Source organism: Oncorhynchus mykiss, chromosome 17 (genome assembly GCF_057628025.1).
Source record: "Oncorhynchus mykiss isolate SJ-2025 chromosome 17, ASM5762802v1, whole genome shotgun sequence".
Classification (NCBI taxonomy): domain Eukaryota; kingdom Metazoa; phylum Chordata; class Actinopteri; order Salmoniformes; family Salmonidae; genus Oncorhynchus; species Oncorhynchus mykiss.
In genome coordinates, this window is record NC_143038.1 from 3,509,426 (window position 1) to 3,535,199 (window position 25,774).

The window sequence follows — 25,774 nt, forward strand, 5'->3', positions numbered from 1 at the left end:
AATAGACCCCTAACAGGGTCCCACCTGCTCTGGCTACTCAGCTACCATGCATAGTCCTAGAGTATCTTCAATTCTTTGACATTCACTCGTTTGAAGGACTTGCTATTTCGAGAGTGATACTGTATTAGTGAAACATTTTCCTATAAATGCATTCAGCACCTAGGCCTAGTGATATCTTGACATCTTCATTGAAAAAAATGCTATTGCTAGAAATTCTTTTCATAAATAATTTTATGGAAAACTAGTAGAAATGTATAGAAAATGTCGATTTCCAGCTTTGCATTTGAAAAATATGACACTGTTTCAATGCAAGCTCGGTGCCGTTTTTCTCCCATTCTCCGGTTCGCAATGCGCGTGCGCTCTGCATCCATCTGTGTACGGTGTACCACACATCGAGGAATTTGTAAGCTTAAATAAAGATGCTCAACGTCTCGGCTCCGTGGTGCCTTCCTATCGGCGAAACTGATTTATCCTAAAAGGAAAACAAGAGCAGAACTCAATATAGGATTTTAACAGATCTTCCACAACCCATTAAACTCATAGTGTATCAAAAATCAATTCCAGCTATGGAATTGAAGAAATCAATTTCTGATACCGAGCGCTCATTGAAGAGCTACGGCTCTGTATCGGAAACGGAATGGACAAAAGACAAAGGTGAGCGTCATTTATTACAAAGTAACGTTTTGGCCTGTTATAGTGGTTATTGCTATGTGCAGAATAAAGCATGTGGTTTCAGATAGGGGAAGTTGCGTTGCAAAACAACACCCGTTAATTGCAATGAGTCCGTGCATCTTTATTGTTGCCTGAATGTCATTCCCAGTGCCTTGAAAATGGACTGGAGACATCTCCATGCATGAGCGTTGCTTTCAATGCATTTTGGAGGTGCATTTGACCAGTTGTTCGCTGATAATAACCATATCATTACTATTTGAGAAGATCTTTCTCATTTACAATAGCTTACCCACTGTATTAACAGTATATATTACAATAGTACAAAGGAGAGGAGCCCCGAAATGTATACACATATGTAATGCCCCATATCTACTAGCCTATTTCCATAACACTAAAGAAGGACTGACATCTGCCCCAGCACTTTCAGCTAACTGTACATTCCAAAGTTGTCTGACTGGGTCTTTGGCCTAATATATTGAACTGCACCCCTTCCAGTCGATGGATGCAGCAGGGTAGAACAAGCTAGAAGCCTACCTGCCGGGCTGTGAGTGTGCGAGTCAATACCAGCATCACCAGCACTGATACCAGCAGGAAGGATGATATAAACAAACTGTAGAGACAGGCAAGAGATTTTCATCCTTCTCGTTTTCATCAGTAAGATATCAATGCATTATAGATAAATGTTTCAATAATGTTGTTTATATGACATGCCATGTTCATTGTTCTTAATTTTACTGGTATCTATTTGTGATATTATGGGTAGGCTAGGCTAGTGCCATGAAGCTGTCATCAGAACAGTATGATATATGTCTAATAATACAGACATAAAGAGGGTCATGGGGGGGAGGTCAGAGGTGAGAGGTCAGGATTGACATAGTCCTAACAAGAGGTCATATTGTGTGCTTTATGTAACCAGAGATCCACAGCAGGGAATCCTGTCATGAGTCAGCCTCACACACCTACGGGGTTAAGTTCAATATTCACTTGACTTATACTGGTAGTTATGTTTCACTGTCTATTTTGTGTAGGCCTGTCTGTGTGACATCTGTATAGGCCTAACTGCAATTATGAGTGTTTATCTGCATTCAGATGCTCACAATGTCTTCCTGTGCTATTTGACCATAACAGCCTGAATCAAACTTTCAACAGAAATCAGCCCATTGGATCTTGGAATAATATATTCTTTGAGTGTCCTCTTCATTAGTTCCATTGTTAGAATATGAATGAAAAAGAGAGACGAGAGGAGAGTGGGGTGCAGAAAGTCCGAGATGAATTCTTCAGCTCATGAATATGAATAGAATAAGACTGCATCTATTTTTAGAGATAGACTCTCAATTCCCCCCCCCCCCCCCCCCCACACACACACACACAGACAGACACACACACACCTATTCATCATTCCCTTCCCCTGGTTCCTCCTTGTGTGTTACAACTTTCAACTTCCATCTGTGTTGGGAGATGCATAGCTGGATACTAAAACACAGTGGGGAACATTACAATTAACACAGTACTTCTGGGCCCTGTTCATTAGGAGGAAAGCAGACTGAAACAGGGAGGGGCTACCAGACATTGTACAATAAGAAAAGCTCATGTTCGTTTTCCATTACAAACCCTTTTTTTTTTAATCCATTGCATGCCCGAATGAACATAACCCTGAAGTGGCTGCTACGCAGATAATATTCACATGACAGCTCTGCTTCTCCTCATCAAGCAGACATCTGTCCACCCTCCTCCTTCTGTCAAGGCTCTCATTATGCTGATCAGCTGATTTATAGACAGATGTTCAGGCTATTGATTAGGCAGCTTGTTTTAATGTAATTAGTTTGATTACATTGGGTTAATAACTAGCTTGGCTCTGCCAGTGAAGCTACGTTGATAGGGAAGCCTGGTATTTCTTCTAATAGTGACTGTGGGGACTGGGGAGGATAATGATGCTGTTACTGTATGGATTTAGAGCTGGATTCAACCCGCATCGCGGAAGATCTGCATTAAAACGTCAAGGTATTTTCCGATTGAGCCGACATATACAGCGTTTTACCACGAACACGGGAACATTGCCTTTAAATTCCAGCTATACGGCGGGTCTTCCGTGATACTTCAGCGATTTATTATTATTTTGGCTTTTGCTTTTCGATACAGTGCTGTCTGTAGGCCACACTGTGTCTGTTTCCCTGTAGTAGGTTTAGCACGATTCTTACTTTGTCTTTCAATGCTGCCTTCCATGGCGCCCACTCTAGCATACCACGAAGAATGCATGCCCAATACATTGCTTCATACTAATTGGTATGGTGCTGTGTGTGTTGGAACAGAGCCTCAGCCTTCCATACTTAACATTTACCATGTATCCAGGAGTTTATCGGAAGACCCCCATGAGCAATATCTTCCTCCTCTCTAATCCTGCTGATGGCTGAATGTGGACTACTGAGTACGGGAGTGTGTGCTGACTGAGTGTGTACTGCGTTAAGATAACTTCCTCGGCTCAGAGCAGTCGGCAGTTTAGATCCTTTGTGTGTTATTCATTACAGACCTGGCTCTCTGCCATCATAATGGGCCAGTCAGGATTTTGTGTGGCTCGGTCCTATTGACAGTCAGCAGCAAATTGTGTGTGTGTGTCTTTGTGTGAGGTAGAAAGAGTAGCAGGGGAGAGAAAGGTAGAAAGAAGAGGGGGAGAGGGAAAGGGAGAGAAAGATAGAGCAGTGAGGGGTAGAGAGAGAGAGAGAGAGAGAGAGAGAGAGAGAGAGAGAGCGAGAGAATCCACTTGGTATGAATCCTCCACAGTTTACCACACTGTGTTATTGACTGCAGAGACAACTATGTGGGTATCAGCATTGTTTTCATGCTGCGGTTACCACAGCAGGGAAAACACAGGGCCGCTACTTTTTATTCAAGGACTCGACGTCAAGCTAAGCATTGAGTCTCATCAGCTATGAACAGTCACAGGATGCAATTTCGATTCTTGTTACATTTGTCTTAGACAAAAACAGTGACTCAAACGAATGTCAAAATATCATCCAGGCAAAGAAAAACAATAGAGGGACAAAATTGAGGTGACATCATTTTTTGTTAGTTATTTCCAAGATTTGTAACGCCACTAATTTCCCTTTTGTCGATTGTCTTTAAGAGTCCTGCCTCCACATTAGCACCTTGTAAAGGTCTCTGGATGGATAGCTTTGCCAGTAGTTGGTTGAGGAGTCACAGAACAGTCAGTTCACCATTCTGGACTCGTAGCCTGTCTCTCTCCATAGAGAAAATCTGTCTGGAAGGCCTGTCTCCCAGCAGTACTGTACAGTACGTCCTTCTAACCCTGAGTGAAATATTTAGATCCTGCCTAGTGGGGGATGGGAGGCTATAGTTTACAATGGATGTCCAAGGTGTGACAGAGGGTAGGTGGTTGCCCCCTAGGCCTATGCCACAGGAGGTTGGTGGAACCTTAATTGGGGAGGACGGGCTCGTGCTAATGACTGGAGCGGAATTAGTGGAATGGTATCAAATACATCAAACACATGGATTCCAGATGTTTAAAGCCATTCCATTTCCGTCGTACTCCGGCTGTCATTATGAGCTGTTCTCCCTACAGCAGCCTCCTGTGACCTATGCACTCTATCTGACAATGGTAGCGTAATGATTGTTCTGCGGCTTAGTGCTACTGACTGAAATATGTGTTTATTAAATCAGGTTGCTTTCTTGCTGACATAGGTTACACATTGGAGAAGCCTAGGATTATTGTTAGCAGTGTGTTCAGTTGGTTGACATTGGGATTGCGATGATCATTCAGTTGCTTATGCTGGCTTCACGTGCTGGTGGAAAATGGGAAGTCGTAAGTCTGACATGATTGTGTTGAAGTGATTTTGAAGTCGGAACAATTCTTTAACCAATAAGATTTTAGCTAGCTAACATTGCTAATAATAAAGTTAGTTAGCTTATTTAACATTGACAATATGGTGAAACTAACTACATTCTCCATATTGATAAGGTTGTAATTGTCAAAAACAGATTTGTTGCCATCTTTTGGTTCAAAGGGTGAAAGGTTGTGGTGAAACGTCACAACTCAGCAAACAACATTTTCTCCAAATTTCCCACTTGGAGGGTTATTAAAGTGAAATTTCCCACTAGGAGCTCACGATAACTCCAATAGCACTTGAACGCTGCATTAGTGACTAGCAATATAGGTTTATTATTCCATCAGTTTCCATTTCTATTGGCTTCACTGTGTTGCTGTGTCCGGTCTTTGATTGCTATTGGTTGAATAGGTGGCTTTGTGAGGTCATTGGCCCCGGCTCAGGGTGTATTAGTCCAATCAGTGAAGAGTTACTCCAGGTCATTGATCTATGTCAGTACCAGTATCAGATTTCTCTCATCTCTTTGGCTTGAGGCCCTTCCCACTGACTGCATCCCAAATGGCTTTCTATTCGCTATATAATGCACTAAATGGGGAATAGGCTGCCTTTTGGGACACAACCACTGCCTTCAAGACATCAACCCTTCAGCCCTTCCAAAGCCTCACTAATACTCGGAGTCAATGACTCCTTCCACTATGTATTTCTATGCTCTTGATTCAGCGAGCGTCACACCAGAGTGTCTGAGCATCTGGCATCGAATTTAAGGTGGTCAGCTACTTCTTTCTTAGTCATCAGCCATTTTACTAGAACCTTTTCTATTCCTTTTAGGTGGGTACTGTGAGACACAATGACACATACCTTAGCTATCATCTGGACTTGTCTAGGTTTGCCAAGAAGCACTTTGACAGTGTGTGAGTGAGTCAGACTTGAAAAAGACAGCTCAAAAGCAACACTGATTTTCGTTTAGTCAAGAGAGAAATTCCTGGTGTCATTTACATTTCAGATCATTTACTATGCGTATCTTGTCCCTTGACTTACTCGAGCGTCACTTTCATAATTAGGACGTTGGATGGAGCAGGGAGTAGTGTTGTATTACTGTAAAATAAATCTGCCAAACAAGCCTTGGGCATTGTACTGGATAAAGGGAGGGGAATAATAGGCCAGGCTAGACAGTAAAGCAGTAATGCTTGGCAGGACCATGTCCATTGTGATTCCATGTACTGTTCTTTAAGTCAGAGGAAGGAGGGAATAATAGGCCAGGCTAGACAGTAAAGCAGTAATGCTTGGCAGGACCATGTCCATTGTGATTCCATGTACTGTTCTTTAAGTCAGAGGAAGGAGGGAATAATAGGCCAGGCTAGACAGTAAAGCAGTAATGCTTGGCAGGACCATGTCCATTGTGATTCCATGTACTGTTCTTTAAGTCAGAGGAAGGAGGGAATAATAGGCCAGGCTAGACAGTAAAGCAGTAATGCTTGGCAGGACCATGTCCATTGTGATTCCATGTACTGTTCTTTAAGTCAGAGGAAGGAGGGAATAATAGGCCAGGCTAGACAGTAAAGCAGTAATGCTTGGCAGGACCATGTCCATTGTGATTCCATGTACTGTTCTTTAAGTCAGAGGAAGGAGGGAATAATAGGCCAGGCTAGACAGTAAAGCAGTAATGCTTGGCAGGACCATGTCCATTGTGATTCCATGTACTGTTCTTTAAGTCAGAGGAAGGAGGGAATAATAGGCCAGGCTAGACAGTAAAGCAGTAATGCTTGGCAGGACCATGTCCATTGTGATTCCATGTACTGCTCTTTAAGTCAGAGGAAGGAGGGAATAATAGGCCAGGCTAGACAGTAAAGCAGTAATGCTTGGCAGGACCATGTCCATTGTGATTCCATGTACTGCTCTTTAAGTCAGAGGAAGGAGGGAATAATAGGCCAGGCTAGACAGTAAAGCAGTAATGCTTGGCAGGACCATGTCCATTGTGATTCCATGTACTGTTCTTTGTCAGAGGAAGGAGGGAATAGGTCTCCTCTTCAGACTATTTGATGGTGGCAACAATAGAATAGGCCCTTTGGTTCTGAAGTCCAGAAGTTGGTATTGTATTGGTATTTTATGAATGATCTATTGAAATATTTAAGACCGAAATATTTAGAAATCTCCCTCCCGTTGTGTTAGAATGTTGTAACTCACAATAGTGTTAAAGCACAAAGTTCCCTCTCTCCCTCCAGGTCAGTCAGATGTGTCCATGGCGGAGAGCATCATGTCTCCAGATGAGATTGAAGTGGAGATGGCTCGCATCCAGCGCCTCAGGGAGGTGCTGGTGAGGAGGGAGTCCGAACTGCGCTTTATGTGAGTACTGTACAGAGACCATCAACACCACGATAAAATAATTACAGACTGAGGCTTTAATCAATCAATCAATCAAATGTATTTATAAAGCCCTTCTTACATCATCTGATGTCACAAAGTGCTGTACAGAAACCCAGCCTAAAACCCCAAACAGCAAGCAATGCAGGTGTAGAAGCACGGTGGCTAGGAAAAACTCCCTAGAAAGGCCAAAACCTAGGAAGAAACCTAGAACCAGGTTATGATGGGTGGCCAGTCATCTTCTGGCTGTGCCGGGTGGAGATTATAACGGAACATGGCCAAGATGTTCAAATGTTCATAGATGACCAGCAGGGTCAGATAATAATAATAACAGTGGTTGTAGAGGGGGCAACAGGTCAGAACCTCAGGAGTAAATGTCAGTTGGCTTTTCATCGCCGATCCTTCAGAGTATCTCTACCGCTCCTGCAGTCTCTAGAGAGTTGAAAACAGCAGGTCTGGGACAGGGAGCACGTCCGGTGAATAGGTCAGCGTTCCATAGCCGCAGGCAGAACAGTTGAAACTGGAGCAGCAGTACGACCAGGTGGACTAGGGACAGCAAGGAGCCATCAGGCCAGGTAGTCCTGAAGCATGGTCCTAGGGCTCATGTCCTCAGAGAGAGCGAGAAAGAAATAAATAAAGAAAGACAGAGAGAGCATACTTAAATTCACACAGGACACCGGATAAGACAGGAGAAATATTCCAGATTTAACAGACTGACCCTAGCCCCCCGACACAAACTATTGCAACATAAATACTGGAGGCTGAGACAGGAGGGGTCGGGAGACACGAAGACGTGTTGGATTTGAATAATAGAGAAGCTCATTGGAATAGATACATTGAATTTCCATTTTCTTCCAAGAGTGGGTGAATGTATTATGTACAGTAAAGAGAGTACGTAGACTCTTTGGGACCCTTGAAAATAATGACACCTATACACATAAGCCTAATAGGTTTATACTGTGTATCCTGATGATAATGATATTATCCGGATGTAGACGCAGTAAAGCCGTATTTCTGACACTGTGAATAATCAGTATTACATTTGTCACTGGCCCACTCACAATACCCCCATAATATCAAATTAAGAAAAGATTTAAAGCTGAAATATATTCAACCCCTTTGTCGTGCCAAGCCTACACAAGTTCAGCAGTTAAACAAGTCATATAATACGTGGCATGGACTCACTCTGTGTGCAATAAGTGTTTAACATGATTTTTGAATAACTACCTCATCACTGTACCCCACACATACAGATAATTGTAAGGTCCCTCAGTCGAGCACTTGAATTTCAAACACAGATTCAACCACAAAGACCAGGGAGGATTTCCAATGCCTCGCAAAGAAGGTCACCTATTGGTAGAGGGGTAAAAATAAAAAAGCAGACATTGAATATCCTTTTGAGCATGGTGAAGTTATTAATTACACTTTGGATGGTGCATCAATATACCCAGCCGTTACAAAGATACAGGCATCCTTCCTAGCTCAGTTGCCAGCGAGGAAGGAAACCACTCAGGGATTTCACCAAGAGGCCAATGGTGATTTTAAAACAGTTACAGAGTTGAATGATGTGATAGCAGAAAACTGAGGATGGATCAACAACATTGTAGTTACTCCACAATACTAACAAATGACAGAGTGAAAAGAAGGAAGCCTGTACAGAATAAAAATGTTCCAAAATATGCATCCTGTTTGCAACAAGATACTGCAACAAAATGTGGCAAAACAATGAACTTTTCTCCTGAATACAGTGTTATGTTTGGGGCAAATCCAATACAACACATGACAGAGTACCACTCTCCATATTTTCAAGCATAGTGGTGGCTGCATCATGCTATGGGTATGCTTGTAATCGTTAAGGACTGGGGATTTTTCAGGACAAAAAATAAACTAAATGGAGCTAAGCACAGGCAACATCTTAGTGGAAAACCTGGTTAACTCTGCTTTCCACCAGACACTGAGATGAATTCAGCCTTCAGCAGGACAATAACGTAAAACACAAGGCCACTTTGACATTACAGAGTATTTTGTGTAGATTGATTTAAATCCCTGTTAATCGCACTTTGTAACAACAAAATGTGGAAAAAGTCAAGGGGTGTGAATACTTTCCAAAGGCACTGTATATTCCCATTCATATCGTATATGACAATTCATTATACTTACATATAATAATAATGATGATAATAATGATAATAATAATGTATTGCATTTTTAAAGCGCTTTTCATTATACTGAATATTCTTAAAGTGCATAAAAAAATATATAAAATACAAATAGAAGGAAAAAAATGGACACGGCTAGACAGGGCAACTGACACAAAGAACCCAGCTGATGCTACAAGAGACAAGGAGCTATGTCCTGGGGGCGTGGAGGAGCAGTCTATCACTTGACCTGAGGGTGCGGGTAGGGTTATGGAGGGAGAGCAGTTCTTTGCCATGAATACACTGTACAGTCAGCAGAAGGGTTTTGAATTCAATCCGGAATGAGACAGCCAGTGCATAGATGCCAGGATGGGGGTGATGTGATGGTGTTTCCTCACTCACATCAGGATCCTGGCAGTGCTGTTCTGGAAGTATTGGAGCTTCTGAGGACTCCTGTCAGGGATCCCGATGAAGAGAATAAACTCCAGAGGAGATAAAGGCATGGATCAGCTTCCCTGCGTCAGACTGAGTGAGGGTGGGACGGAGTTTGGCAATGTACTTTAGGTGATAGAATAACACTTTACACACTCGTCTGATGTGGCTGTCAAAGGTCAGGGAGGAATCAAGATCTACACAGTCGTCTGATGTGGCTGAAAAAGGTCAGGGAGGAATCAAGATTTACACATTTGTCTGATGTGGCTGTCAAAGGTCAGGGAGGAATCAAGCTGTACAGGCAGATTGGAATCTGAGGGGGAGAGAGGAGCGTTCTGTCCTGCAATGATGAGGTGTGTTAACGGTGAGTGCTGGACCTGGTGGGGGGTGCCAAGAAGTAGGGCCTCAGTTTTGCTGCTGTTCAGTTGAAGGAAGTTTTGCTTCATTCGTGCCCTTATCTGCTCACGGCAGGTGTTCAGACGGTCACTTGCATCAGAGTGACATGGGGCCATTTTTAGATACAGCTGGGTGTCATCAGCATAGCACTGCAATGTGATTCCATGCCGGATGATGACATGACTAAGGGGGACCATGTACAGGACAAACAGGATGGGTCCAAGAACAGATCCTTGTGGGACACCACAATACTCATACTCAGTCCTGTCTGATAGGTAGGAGTGGAACCAGCTCAGAGCTGATCCAGACAGTCCGATGGTGTCCCGGGAGGCGTTCCAGGAGGATGGGGTGGTTCACAGTGTCAAACACTGCTCTCAAGTCCAGGACGATCAGGAGAAAGGGGGAGCCTGCAGCCACCATCAGCAGGTCGTTGGTGACCTTATTGGTCTTGTCACGGGGTCAGGTGACCAGATGATCAGAAGTTCATGCTTGATTTTCAGGGGATCTTGGACCACCATATTGTGTCGCTATTGAGTTATAAACATTGAGAAAATATACAGTGAAATGTTTTGGTGTGATGGAAAATACAATCAATAAACTGGAAAGAGATCGGTGGGAATTGTGGCTTAATTAGCTTGGATGGCTTCATCAGTGAACAGTGATGCCAATACCTCCAGCTATGTGTGACTCAGACACACACACACACACACACACACACACATTCTGTAGCAGATGGAGTGGCAGAGTGCAAAGCCTGCTGGAAGCACCGTTGGGGTCTAGTGAGTGGGTAAACACAAGGCAGATAGGGGATAGTGAGGAGGAGAGAAAAAGATGTTGAGGTTGAGAGACAGGAACAAGTGAGTGGGTGAGAAATTACAGGTGGTCGAAAGAGCAGAGGGAGAAGAAGCTGAAGAATGGGAACAGGGGAGAAAGAGGGAACTACAGGAGGCGGAGAGAGATGAAGGGAGGTAGGGAGGATAGTAGGGAGAGGGATGGAGGAAGAGGAGGAAGAGAGGGAGATGAAGAAGAGGGACAGGTAGAGAGTGGAGGAGGCAGAGGGGGAGGTGAGTGATGAAGGGAGGTATGGAGTGAGAGGAGACAGGAGGAACGGGGGAGAGAGAGATGGAGGGAGGAGGAGGAATGAGAGGTGTTGGGAGCTGGTGGATGAGTCATCAGTCTGATTTACAACAGAGAGACTTAAATCCCTGGTAGCTGTCGCAGCGCTGCAGAGAAAGGTAGGGATGGATGGAGGGAGGGAAAGGAGGGGAGGAGAGGAAGAGATAGATGAATGGGAGGGGGAGGAGAGGGAGAGAGGGAGCGGGCATAGAAGAGAGGGGAAAGAGAGAGTGAAAGATGGAGGGAGGGAGTGATGGAGGGGAGGAGAGGAGAGGGAAGGATGGGATGGAGGGGAAGGAGTGGAAAGAGAGAGAAGGAGAAGGGGAGGAGAACAGAGGGGGATGACATTACAGAGAGGTACCAGTAGGGTCCTCAGGGTGGGTCTTCAGGACCAGAGGATCTGGTAGAGGAGTGATTCATTCAACACTTTTCATCTGCCTACACTCTTCCCTAAGGGGAGTGTAACTTTATATATTTCCCCCTATAGCTTTTATATGTGGATGTTTGCTTTATCTTTTATATTACTGTAAAACACTATTTTTATAAGATATCTGTCAGTATGACTGCACAGTGTGTTTATGATGTACTGGGCCGCATTGATATATAGTAGGTCATTTTTATGTTAGGAAATGGATAGAGTGGATAGCGGGCCCCATACCTTTCAAATCCTATCCCCTTTCCCCTAGCTCATAGATCTGAAATAAATAGATGAATGCAAATTATGTCAATAGGCCTCCAATAGCCAGGTCACTTGGAAGAACCAAAATGGAACAGGGCCAGAGAGTCACACTGTGCTTTACCCTTCCTAACTGGAATGAATGTTGTTGTCTTTTCAAGGGCGGACGACATCCAGCTCTGCAAAGACATCATGAGTCTGAAACAGGAGCTGAGGAAGGTGGTAACTGTACCAGGTAACTAACAGCAACAAATAGAGACAATCACAACAGTTCCACTGCCCACAGCTATCCTACCAAATAACAGGCAGAAAAATTTACCATATACAGTGCCTTGCGAAAGTATTCGGCCCCCTTGAACTTTGCGACCTTTTGCCACATTTCAGGCTTCAAACATAAAGATATAAAACTGTATTTTTTTGTGAAGAATCAACAACAAGTGGGACACAATCATGAAGTGGAACGACATTTATTGGATATTTCAAACTTTTTTAACAAATCAAAAACAGAAAAATTGGGCGTGCAAAATTATTCAGCCCCCTTAAGTTAATACTTTGTAGCGCCACCTTTTGCTGCGATTACAGCTGTAAGTCGCTTGGGGTATGTCTCTATCAGTTTTGCACATCGAGAGACTGACATTTTTTCCCATTCCTCCTTGCAATACAGCTCGAGCTCAGTGAGGTTGGATGGAGAGCATTTGTGAACAGCAGTTTTCAGTTCTTTCCACAGATTCTCGATTGGATTCAGGTCTGGACTTTGACTTGGCCATTCTAACACCTGGATATGTTTATTTTTGAACCATTCCATTGTAGATTTTGCTTTATGTTTTGGATCATTGTCTTGTTGGAAGACAAATCTCTGTCCCAGTCTCAGGTCTTTTGCAGACTCCATCAGGTTTTCTTCCAGAATGGTCCTGTATTTGGCTCCATCCATCTTCCCATCAATTTTAACCATCTTCCCTGTCATTGCTGAAGAAAAGCAGGCCCAAACCATGATGCTGCCACCACCATGTTTGACAGTGGGGATGGTGTGTTCAGCTGTGTTGCTTTTACGCCAAACATAACGTTTTGCATTGTTGCCAAAAAGTTCAATTTTGGTTTCATCTGACCAGAGCACCTTCTTCCACATGTTTGGTGTGTCTCCCAGGTGGCTTGTGGCAAACTTTAAACAACACTTTTTATGGATATCTTTAAGAAATGGCTTTCTTCTTGCCACTCTTCAATAAAGGCCAGATTTGTGCAATATACGACTGATTGTTGTCCTATGGACACAGTCTCACACCTCAGCTGCAGATCACTGCAGTTCATCCAGAGTGATCATGGGCCTCTTGGCTGCATCTCTGATCAGTCTTCTCCTTGTATGAGCTGAAAGTTTAGAGGGACGGCCAGGTCTTGGTAGATTTGCAGTGGTCTGATACTCCTTCCATTTCAATATTATCGCTTGCACAGTGCTCCTTGGGATGTTTAAAGCTTGGGAAATCTTTTTGTATCCAAATCCGGCTTTAAACTTCTTCACAACAGTATCTCGGACCTGCCTGGTGTGTTCCTTGTTCTTCATGATGCTCTCTGCGCTTTTAACGGACCTCTGAGACTATCACAGTGCAGGTGCATTTATACGGAGACTTGATTACACACAGGTGGACTGTATTTATCATCATTAGTCATTTAGGTCAACATTGGATCATTCAGAGATCCTCACTGAACTTCTGGAGAGAGTTTGCTGCACTGAAAGTAAAGGGGCTGAATAATTTTGCACGCCCAATTTTTCAGTTTTTGATTTGTTAAAAAAGTTTGAAATATCCAATAAATGTCATTCCACTTCATGATTGTGTCCCACTTGTTGTTGATTCTTCACAAAAAAATACAGTTTTATATCTTTATGTTTGAAGCCTGAAATGTGGCAAAAGGTCGCAAAGTTCAAGGGGGCCGAATACTTTCGCAAGGCACTGTATTAACCATATATCAGAGGTATATATTTTTAAGCAACAAGGCACAAGGGGTGTGGTATAAGGCCAATATACCATGGCTAAGGGCTGTTCTTAGGTGCGACTCAACATGGATTGCCTGGATACAGCCCTTAGCAGTCGCATATTGGCCATATACCACAAACACCCGAGGTGCCTTATTGCTATTATAATAAGGATTGGACCCTTTTTTTAATTTATAATTTCACCTAAAATTTCATACAAATCACTGCCTGTAGCTGAGGACCTGAAACAAGGATATGCATATTCTTGATACCATTTGAAGGAAATACTTTGAAGTTTGTGTAAATGTAAAATTAATGTCGGAAAATATAACACATTAGATCTTGTATCTTTGAAATGCAAGAGAAAGGCCAAAATGTAATATTCCAGGTTAGGCGACTTTTGAATTTGGCCACTAGATGGCAGTAGTGTATGTGCAAAGTTTTAGACTGATTCAATGAACCATGGCATTTCTGTTAAAATTGTTGTATCAATACTGCCAAAATGTGCCTAATTGGTATATTAATATATTTTCAAGTTCATAATTGTGCACTCTCCTCAAACAATAGCATGGTATTCTTTCACTGTAATAGCTACTGTAAATTGGACAGTGCAGTTAGATTAACAAGAATTTAAGCTTTCTGGCCATATCCGATATGTCCTGGGAAATGTTCTTGTTACTTCCAACCTCATGCTAATCACATTAGCCTACGTTAGCTCAACCATTCCTGCAGGGGGAGACACTGTTCACGTAGAGGTTAACAAGATTTTAAGCTTTCTGCCCATATCAGATATGTCCTGGGAAACGTTTTTGTTACTTACAACGTCATGCTAATCACATTAGCTCAACCTCCCTGCGGACACCAATCCCGTAGAGGTTAAACTGGTTACCAACGTCATTAGAGCAGTAAAAATAAATGTTTTGTCATAACTGTGGTATACGGTCTGATATACCACGACTGTCAGCCAATCAGCATTCAGGGCTCGAACCACCCAGTTTATCAATAACCATATATCCAGGTAACTAACGGCAACACAGACTTCACAACACCTCCACTGGCTGCCCTCTCCTGTCCTATTGCCTTTCCTATCCTACCTGGGAACAGAGAGAAAAATGTACCATTTAGTATTAACCATATATAACTACAGCCAAGAAATCCACTTCACCGCCCTCCCCTGTCCTATTCTACCCAGCAACATAACAGGGAGAAAAATGAGCCATACTGTCTATCCCTCTAGGAAATAGAACAAGCATATCTGGATGTATCCTCAATGTACCCTTAGCTTAGCCAAATTGCTTATGCATGCTGTAGAGCATGTGTCAAACTCATTCCACAGAGGGTCGAGTGTGTGTGGGTTTTCACTCCCCCCTTGTACTTAATTGATGAATTAAGGTCACTGAGTCGTTAGGAACTCCCCTCACCTGGTTGTCTAGGTCTGAATTAAAAGGAAAAAACACCCCTGCTGTAGTGAGTATAGATCCAAAAATAGGGTAGAGGAGAAAACTGCTACCGTATGCAGCTACCCACTGCTACACATTGAGGTGATTTGTGGGTAGGTGATTTGTGGGTAGGTTCACTGCGGTAAAGTAGCCGCACAATTGATTGTAACTCTCAGGGACATGGGAGAGTTATGAGGGGGGGGAGGTTCTTCCCCTCAGGTAGTTTAGAGTAGGCACAGTCATAATGGCCACACAGGCACACAAACACACACACGCATAGCTAACCGTAATGGATATATGAGCCAATGGTCCATTTCCTGAGACTGTGGCCTAAGATTATATCAACGAATACTACTTCATTTATACTTTCCTCCACAAATGATGTTAGGTCTATTTGTGTCCACGGCTGACAGCAGATGGAGTCAAATAGCCACTACAACCTCACAACTCTACAACATCACAGTCTAGAGTTAGCTGTCTAGCCTGGTCCCAGACAGCATAAACAGATCTGGTACCAGGCTAGTTTCTCTTTTTACTTGTGAACTTGTGATGACATAGTGACTGGATCTGTATTAGTGATAATCTGGAATCGCAACAAACAAGAACAATGGAATTAATTGTTCATTAGAGCATACATAAAGCCTACACACTGTACAGATGCCATACTGATTACATAGAAGCTAAATCCAGTACATGATTCATGACCTTCATTGACATTTAGAACACCATTCACACATTCCAAATCAAATCTAATTCCTTACACCATTATGAGTCATAATATACCATACCCTATGTATCAATATGTATGTGACCCAACAAGCTCTGTTATTACCTCAGTACAGAGAAAGGCCCTAGCCCCGCTGCTTTTCCATTTGACATTCAGATTTCTGCATCCGTCTATGTGTTCCGGGAACACTGTGACTCCAGGGAATGGCTGTACGGATCTAGTTCTACCCCGGTGGGAGAGAAAGAGCTGAGACTGCACTCCTCTCCTGCCTGGTGCCTCAGCTTTCCCACCTACTATTACTACGGTCAACAACACTGCACACTGTTTTCCATCTATTGTAGTGTGTGTATGTAAGTGTGTGTGTGTGTGTGTGTGTGTCTCAGTCTATCACTGGGTCCCACAAGGGTGTGTGCTCAGCCCTCTCCTGTACTTCCTGTTCACCCATGACTGCGCAGCCATGCACGCCTCCAACTCAATCATCAATGCACACAAGAGTAATGGGCTTGATTACCAACGATGACGAGACAGCCTAAAGGGAGGAGGTGAGAGCACTCGGTGTGTGGTGTCAAGAAAACAACGTCAACAAAACAAAGGAGATGATCATGGACTTCAGGAAACAGTAGAGGGAGCATCCCCCATCCACATCAACGGGACAGTAGTGGAGAAGGTGGATAGTTTTAAGTTCCTCGGCTTACCCATCACGGACAAACTGAAATGGTCCACCCTCACAGACAGTGGGGTGAAGAAGGCGCAACAGCGCCTCTTCAACCTCAGGAGGCTGAAGAAATGTGGTTTGTCACCTAAAACCCTCACAAACCCTTACAGGTGCACAATTGAGAGCATCCTGTCGGGCTGTATCACTGCCTGGTATGGCAACTGCACCTCCCTCAATTGCAAGGCTCTCCAGAGGGTGTTGCAGTCTGCACAACGCATCACCGGGGGTAAACTACCTGCCCTCCAGGACACCTACAGCACCCGATGTCACAAAAAGGCCAAAAGATCATCAAGGATAACAACAACCCGAGTCACTGCCTGTTCACCACGCAACCATCCAGAAGGCGAGGTCAGTATAGGTGCATCAAAGCTGGGACCGAGAGACTGAAAAACAGCTTCTATCTCAAGGCCATCAGACTGTTAAACAGTAATAACTAATACAGAGAAGCTGCTGCCTACATACAGACTCAAATCATTAGCCACTTTAATAAATGGATCACTAGTCACTTGCCATTTTAATCATGTTTACATATCTTACATTACTCATCTCATATGTATATACTGTATTTTATACCATTTATTGCACCTTGCCTATGCCGCTCAGCCATTGCTCATCTATATATTTATATGTACACATTCCTATTCCATCCCTTTACATTTGTGTGTATTAGGTAGTTGTTGTGAAATTGTTTGATTACTCGTTAGATATTACTGCACTGTCGGAACTAGAAGCACAAGCATCTCGCTACACTCGCATTAACATCTGCTTACCATGTGTATGTGACCAATACATTTGATTTGATTTCAGTGTGAAGGTCAGAGGAATTACGTCGAAATCCTTTCCAGAGAATTGGATACAGAGTTTATGAATATACGACTGCTTATGCAAATTAACCCATTGGACTCTGGTCAAAAGTATTGTCCTGTGTAGAGCACAGGGTAACATTTGAGATTAATTCCCTTAATATACGACTGCTTATGCAAATTCCCCCATTCAGACAGGACATTGCATCATTGAACAGCATTTGCATATTTTGTCTCCCGATTAGTTCTCATGAATTAAACACGAGGAGGACTATTTAAGAATCTAAATATCTAGGACTCTATTCAATCCGCAACGCAGAAGTTCAGCTTTACAGCATGATTGAAATTTGAAAGCAATGTCCCGCTTTAGCAGAGACTGCATTCACGGTATCACTGCATATGTTGGCTCAACTGGAAATGACCTTTACAGTTCCATCACTTGAGCTTTACAGATGGAAAAGGGTCCCTACGGTTTGTGATGTGAATCACTATTTGGTAGCATGCACTGCCTTCCCAGGAAGTTTCCTCTTCCCCTGTAGCTCAGTATCTAACAAATGTTGAATCAGTTGAGAAATGTATTTAATAGAAGATAAAAATATACTTTTTAGTTTGATATAAAACATCAATCTTTCAAATCTAAACCCCTCTCTACCTCCCCTCTATCCCCTTCCCTCTCTCCCTCTCTTCTTCCTCCAGAGAAAGAGAAGACCAAGAAACAGAGACAGTGGGAGGAGGAGTTGATCCTGAAAATCCATAAACTGGTGCAGAAGAGGGATTTCCTAGTGGACGATGCAGAGGTGGAGAGATTAAGGTAGAACTGTGGTCCGAGGGAGCTGGAGGGAGGGAGATGGAGATGGAGGGAGAGAGCGAGGGAGATAGAGGGAGAGAGCGAGGGAGATGGAGGGAGAGAGCGAGGGAGATGGAGGGAGAGAGCGAGGGAGATCGAGGGAGATGGAGGGAGAGAGCGAGGGAGATTGGGAGATGAGAGGGGAGATGAGAGGGGAGATGAGAGGGAGACGGAGCGAGGGAGCTGGAGAGAGGGATGGAGAGAGCTGGAGAGAGGGATGGAGAGAGCTGGAGAGAGGGATGGAGGGAGGTGGAGAGAGGGAGGTGGAGGGAGAGAGATGGAGAGAGAGGGAGAGAGATGGAGAGATGGAGGTGCAGGGAGGGGGCTGGAGAGAGGGAGGTGGAGGGATGGAGCTGGAGGGAGGGAGGGAGATGGAGAGAGGTAGGTGGAGGGAGGGAGCTGGAGAAAGGGAGGGAGCTGGAGAGAGGGAGGTGGAGGGAGGGAGGTGGAGGGAGGGAGGTGGAGGGAGGGAGCTGGAGAGAGGGAGGGAGGTGGAGGGAGGGAGGTGGAGGGAGGGAGCTGGAGAGAGGGAGGGAGCTGTAGGGAGGGAGCTAGAGGGAGGGAGGTGGAGAGAGGGAGGTGGAGGGAGGGAGGTGGAGGGAGGGAGCTGGAGAGAGGGAGGGAGCTGTAGGGAGGGAGCTAGAGGGAGGGAGGTGGAGAGAGGGAGGTGGAGAGAGGGACGTGGAGAGAGGGAGGTGGAGAGAGGGAGGTGGAGGGAGGTGGAGAGAGGGAGGTGGAGGGAGGCAGCTGGGGGGAGGGAGCTGGAGAGAGGGAGATGGAGGGAGAGAGGGAGATGGAGAGAGGGAGGTGGAGGGAGAGAGCTGGAGAGAAGGAGGGAGATGGAGAGAGATGGAGAGAGGGAGGTGAAGGGAGAGAGCTGGAGAACGGGAGGGAGATGGAGAGAGGGAGGTGGAGGGAGGGAGGGAGGTGGAGAGATTAAGGTATAACTGTGGTCTGGGGGATGTGGAGGGAGAGAGCTGGAGAGAGGGAGGGAGATGTAGAGAGGGAGGGTGATGAGCGAGGGAGGGAGGGATCTGGAGAGAGGGAGGGAGGGTGATGGAGAGAAGGAGGGAGCTGGAGAGAGCGAGGGGGAGATGGAGGGAGCTAGAGGGAGGGAGGGAGCTAGAGGGGGAGGCGGAGGGAGGGATCTGGAGAGAGGGAGGGAGCTGGAGAGAGGGAGGGAGATGAGGAGATGGAGAGAGGGAGGTGGAGGGAGAATGCTGGAGAGAGGGAGGGAGCTGGAGAGAGGGAGGTGGAGGGAGCTAGAGGGAGGGAGATGGAGAGAGGGAGGTGGAGGGAGAATGCTGGAGAGAGGGAGGGAGCTGGAGAGAGGGAGGTGGAGGGAGCTAGAGGGAGGGAGATGGAGAGAGGGAGGTGGAGGGAGAATGCTGGAGAGAGGGAGGGAGCTGGAGAGAGGGAGGTGGAGGGAGCTAGAGGGAGGGAGATGGAGAGAGGGCGCTGGAGAGATTAAGGTATAACTGCCAGACAGTCTGAGGGAGGTGGACAGATTACGATCTAACTGCCAAACGGTCTGACGGAGATGGAGAGATTACGGTCTAACTGCCAGACAGTCTGAGGGAGGTGTAGAGATTACGGTCTAACTGCCAGACAGTCTGAGGGAGGTGTAGAGATTACGGTCTAACTGCCAGACAGTCTGAGGGAGGTGTAGAGATTACGGTGTAACTGCCAGACAGACTGAGGGAGGTGTAGAGATTACGGTCTAACTGCCAGACAGTCTGAGGGCGGTGTAGAGATTACGGTCTAACTGCCAGACAGTCTGAGGGATGTGACACATGACCACAGTTCAACTCCTTATCATCTTCACTTCCTCTTCTACCTAAGCTTCTGTCTTGTTCCCCCTTGGTCTCTCACTTACTCCCCATCCTCTGCCTGCTATCTTGGTCCCCCTTGGTCTCTCACTTACTCCCCATCCTCTGCCTGCTATCTCGGTCCCCCTTGGTCTCTCACTTACTCCCCATCCTCTGCCTGCTATCTCGGTCCCCCTTGGTCTCTCACTTACTCCCCATCCTCTGCCTGCTATCTTGGTCCTCCTTTATTTGACATGGAGATTACTTACAGACAGCTGATATGAGATCACAGTGTCATTCAGTGAATGTATGGAGTGTTGAGGATATTGAGAAGTAAACTGCAACGGACAGATTGCGAGACATTCTTGGAAACAAAGCTATGTGTATGGAGATTTTATGTGCTGCAAATAGTCACTAACTTTATTGAATAGGAGTATGGACACAAGGTATGTTACAGTCTGGAAAGTGACAACTGTTTAGGGGCAAATGCTTTGGTACGCACGTATGGGGGTATTCTACAGACTATGTGACGTTTTGCCATTGAGTAAGGGGTGACTGTCTGTCTGTAACCACTGACTCTAACCCATATCCTCTCTACAGGGAGCAGGAGGAGGACAAGGAGATGGCTGAGTTCCTGAGACAGAAGCTGATGCCTCTGGAGAAGCTGGCCAGAGAAGCTGCCCAAAGTGAGTAGTATCCTTCATACAAAACGCACACTAGTACACAATCAATAGTTTGTTTATGAGTCATAGAAATGGTACACGTGTAGGACACAGTGCAATGAAATGCTTACAGGTTTCCCCTCTTGACAACGCAACACCAACATGGTCATGGTCACAGTGGCCTTGATGAAAACACTCAAGAACGTGTTAAAAGCACACATACAGTAAAGATGTGGATATGGTGTAATACCAAGCAGATGAGTTCTGTCATCTCCAGAGTCACAGACCATGAGTGGCCCTGACTGTCATACAGTTTCACACCGGGCACACTGGCTCTGTCACATTAGGTCAAGACCGAGATAAAATCGAGAGGCAACAAGGGACAACTGACAAGCCACGTAATGGAATTAATGTGATAACAGCCGATTCAAATCATATCAGAATATCGATTCTAGAGCAGTCTTAGTTGTTAGGGCGTTGATTTCATCTACTCATGGCTAGGACTTCATTCAAACAGAGTCGAAGATGGGAATCGTAGAGAACTGGCTGTGCCTTTTTCATTTCCATCTAAAACCACAGAGAACATGTCCAAATGTGCACCCCTATACGAGTCTCTGGTAGGAGTGCAAAAAGTAGTGCGCTGTTGGGAACAAGGTGCCCTATGACATCTCAGATTTGCCCATACTCTCTTACCCTAGATCCCCAGAAGCCCAAGAGACTCCCTGGTCCGCCGCCCAGCAAGCCGTCCGTCACCAAGTCCATCACCATCATCAAGGACTGCTGCGGAGCCACCCAGTGTTGTATCATGTAACCGTGGTTACAGAGGAGTTGAGGACAGTACACCCTCCCATTCACAGCACCACCCTAGTAACAACAACACAGTCACACTGTACATCTGTCACCTGACCTGGTCTCTTGGTGTCATATCACCTATCGTTACATAATTTCCTGTGATCCAGAGAACCCTGGTGCAAAATGGACGCCCATATAGGTGATAGATGGACAGGACAAGCCACATGTAAATAATGGAATAACAGAAATGTAAATGAAATATGTGGCACTATATAATGTTAAAAGGCAATTGGAAATTGAATATATGGGACCTGTACAGTATTGTAAGCAATACACCAATTTATATTGATTTAGGGACTCATTACATCCCTCAAAACATTCTTCAGAGATCAATAATGACATATATTCCTCAGATTTATAAGCACAACGTCCCATACCCAACCGCAAACGCATCATACCAAGGTTCTCTGTCCACCAGGAAATTACATCATGACGGAATTGTTATTGACTGTCATTTTGAATAACGGGTATTTACTGGATGCTTCCATTCCAACCCTTTAACGGAACAACTAGAACTCCTCTCAGACTTAGGACTGTATGCTTACCAGGGTGGGGTCAATTCCATTTCAATTCAGTCAATTACTTACCGAATTACCAGATTTTAAAATGAATTGATCCAACCCTGATGCTTGCTCTGGAACTGTAGATTATGAAACACTTCATTCACTGCAGGACATTTTTTATCCCTTTATTGTAAAGGTATACTTCCTATATAAAACAGTATTACCGAACACAGTTGCTATGATACCATTTACATTGGCAAGCTGCAACAATCACATGATTGAGTTATTTTGTTTGTCTATGATGTATATTAACGTATCAATAACCAGCCAGTATACGCACGCATTTATGTTGCTAAGACAACGTCAGCCTTACAACTGGTCATTCTTATCTTCACCAAAACATACTGGTAGTTATTACCATGGTATCACTACAATATTACTCATGATTACAATGAATAAGTATAGCAAAGGAATACGATTAGCGCCATACTACGAGTCTTGCAATTTCTACAGCAAAACAAGAAGAGGTGAATGCAATTCTTTATTTGTACATGCCTTTGTTAAGATTCTGGAAAAGAGAGTGTTTGTTGGAATCTGTTTGTAGAAGATTAGGGAGTCCTGTTCAACAAGGTGACCCTCTACTTCAGAATATTGTCCTCTAACCCCACGCTTCCCTTTGGGTAGATCTTGGAAGTATTTTTCTTGATTCATCAAGTCCTTCTCCTTGCTTCCATCGGAGGTTTTGAGAAGCAAAGAATTGAGGAAAACACTGAGACCCATCCCTGAACTTTGTTCTGTAGTATATTAGTGATGCTTTAGTGTCCAAATTGAACATTATGCATAAAATGAGCCGAAATTACCTGTACATATACAGCACCAGTCAAAGGTTTGGACACACCTACTCACCTACTTTTTTTTGTTCTTCTACATTGTAGAATAATAGCGAAGAAATCAAACCTATGACATAACACATATGGAATCATATAGTAACCAAAACAAGTGTTTAAATCAAAATACACTGCTCAATTAGCAAGACACCCCCAATAAAGGGGTGGTTCTGCAGGTGATGACCACAGACCACTTCTCAGTTCCTATGCTTCCTGGCTGATGTTTTGGTCACTTTTGAATGCTGGCAGTGCTTTCACTCTAGTGGTAGCATGAGACGGAGTCTACAACCCACACAAGTGGCTCAGGTAGTGCAGCTCATCCAGGATGGCACATCAATGCGAGCTGTGGCAAGAAGGTTTGCTGCGTCTGTCAGCATAGTGTCCAGAGCATGGAGGCGCTACCAGGAGACAGGCCAGTACATCAGGAGACGTGGAGAAGGCCGTAGGAGGGCAACAACCCAGCAACAGGACCGCTACCTCCGCCTTTGTGCAAGGAGGAGCAGGAGGAGCACTGCCAGAGCCCTGCAAAATGACCTCCAGCAGGCCACAAATGTGCATGTGTCTGCTCAAACGGTCAAAAACAGAAACAGACTCCATGAGGGTGGTATGAGGGCCCGACGTCCACAGGTGGGGGTTGTGCTTACAGCCCAACATCATGCAGGACTTTTGGCATTTGCCAGAGAACACCAAGATTGGCAAATTCGCCACTGGCGCCCTGTGCTCTTCACAGATGAAAGCAGGTTCACACTGAGCACATGACAGACGTGACAGTCTGGAGGCGCCGTGGAGAACGTTCTGCTGCCTGCAACATCCTCCAGCATGACCGGTTTGGCGGTGGGTCAGTCATGGTGAGGGGTGGCATTTCTTTGGGGGGCCGCACAGCCCTCCATGTGCTCGCCAGAGGTAGTCTGACTGCCATTAGGAACCGAGATGAGATCCTCAGACCCCTTGTGAGACCATATGCTGGTGCGGTTGGCCCTGGGTTCCACCTAATGCAAGACAATGCTAGACCTCATGTGGCTGGAGTGTGTCAGCAGTTCCTGCAAGAGGAAGGCATTGATGCTATGGACTGGCCCGCCCGTTCCTCAGACCTGAATCCAATTGAGCACATCTGGGACATCACGTCTCGCTCAATCCACCAATGCCACATTGCACCAGACTGTCCAGGAGTTGGCGGATGCTTTAGTCCAGGTCTGGGAGGAGATCTCTCAGGAGACCATCCGCCACCTCATCAGGAGCATGCCCAGGCGTTGAGGGGAGGTCATACAGGCACGTGGAGGCCACACACACTACTGAGCCTCATTTTGACTTATTTTAAGGACATTACATCAAAGTTGGATCAGCCTGTAGTGTGGTTTTCCACTTTAATTTTGAGTGTGTCTCCAAATCCAGACCTCCATGGGTTGATAAATTTGATTTCCATTGATAATGTGTGTAAATTTGTTGTCAGCACATTCAACTACGTAAAGAAACAAGTATTTAATAAGAATATTTCATTTATTCAGATCTAGGATGTGTTATTTTAGTTTTCCTTTATTCTTTTGAGCAGTGTATATTTTATAGTTGATATTGGTCTTGACAGCTTTGCACATGCTAGGCATTCTCTCAACCAGCTTCATGAGGTTGTCACCTGCAATGTATTTCAATTAACAGGTGTGCCTTGTTAAAAGATAATTTGTGGAATTTCTTTCCTTAATGCGTTTGAGCCAATCACTTGTGCTGTGACAAGGTAGGGGTGGTATACAGAAGATAGCCCTATTTGGTGAAAGACCAAGTCCATATTATGCCAAGAACAGCTCAAATAAGCAAAGAGAAACAACAGTCCATCATTACTTTAAGACATTAAGCTCAGTCAATGTGAATGAATGAAATGATATAACTGTCTCTCATGAGGACCGCCACGGGAAAGGAAGACCCAGAGTTCATTTGAGTTACCAGCCTCAGAAATTGCAGCCAGAAATAAATGCTTCACAGGAGTTAAAGTAACAGACACATCTCAACATCAACTGTTACGAGGAGACTGCGTGAATCAGGCCTTCATGGTCAAATTGCTGCAAAGAAATCACTACTAAAGGACACCAATAATAAGAAGAGACTTGCTTGGGCCAAGAAACACAAGCAATGGACATTAGACCAGATGAAATCAGATGAAATCAAAATTTGAGATATTTGGTTCCAACCACAGTGTCTTTGTGAGACGCAGAGTAGGTGAACGGATGATATCTGCATCTGTGGTTTCCACCATGAAGCATGGAGGAGTTGGTGTGATGTTGTTTTGTTGGTGACACTGGCAGTGATTTATTTAGAATTCAAAGGCACACAACCTGCATGGCTACCAGAGCATTCTGCAGCGCTACACCATCCCATCTGGTTTGCGCTTAGTGGGACTATCATTTGTTTTTCAACAACCAAAAACACACCTCCAGGCTGTGTAAGGGCCTTTTGACCAAGGAGAATGGAGTGCTGCATCAGATGACCTGGCCTTCACAATCACCTGACCGCAACCCAATTGAGTTTGACCATAAAGGAAAAGCAGCCAACAAGTGCTCAGCATATGTAGGAACTCTTTCAAGACTGTTGGAAAAGCATTCCTAACGAAGCTGGTTGAGAGAATGCCAAGAGTGTGCAAAGCTGTCATCAAGGCAACGGGAAGAACCTAAATTATATTTTGATTTGTTTAACACTTTTTTGGGTACTACATGATTCCATGTGTGTTATTTCATAGTTTGATGTCTTCACTGTGATTCTACAATGTAGAAAATAGTAAAAATAAAGAAAAACCCTTGAATGTGTAGATGTGTCCAAACTTTTGACTGGTACTGTATTTAAATAAAAAGGCATCTTTCAGGAATTCACTGGTTTTTCAAGTCATTTAAAGGGATCGTTCAGTTTGAAGTTTTAGTAACATTGCTAAATTACCAGCTAGCAAACCATA

The 25,774-nt window shown here is 44.6% G+C and overlaps 1 protein-coding gene across 2 annotated transcripts; it reads left to right on the plus strand.

Moving 5' to 3' along the window:
* Positions 1-69: 69 nt before the first annotated feature.
* Positions 70-25,690, plus strand: LOC110493500 (bMERB domain-containing protein 1-like). Of its 2 annotated transcripts, none has more exons than XM_036949391.2 (6): positions 70-654; positions 6,734-6,854; positions 11,792-11,865; positions 17,977-18,091; positions 20,536-20,621; positions 21,296-25,690. In XM_036949391.2, exons 1-6 carry the CDS (start codon positions 567-569, stop codon positions 21,406-21,408), a joined length of 597 nt encoding a protein of 198 aa, XP_036805286.1. In that variant the 5' UTR covers positions 70-566; the 3' UTR covers positions 21,409-25,690. The 2 variants fall into 2 exon arrangements, with proteins under 2 accessions (XP_036805286.1, XP_090060675.1); XM_090204549.1 differs by lacking the exon at positions 70-654 and adding an exon at positions 2,411-2,673.
* The last annotated feature ends 84 nt before the right edge of the window (positions 25,691-25,774 follow it).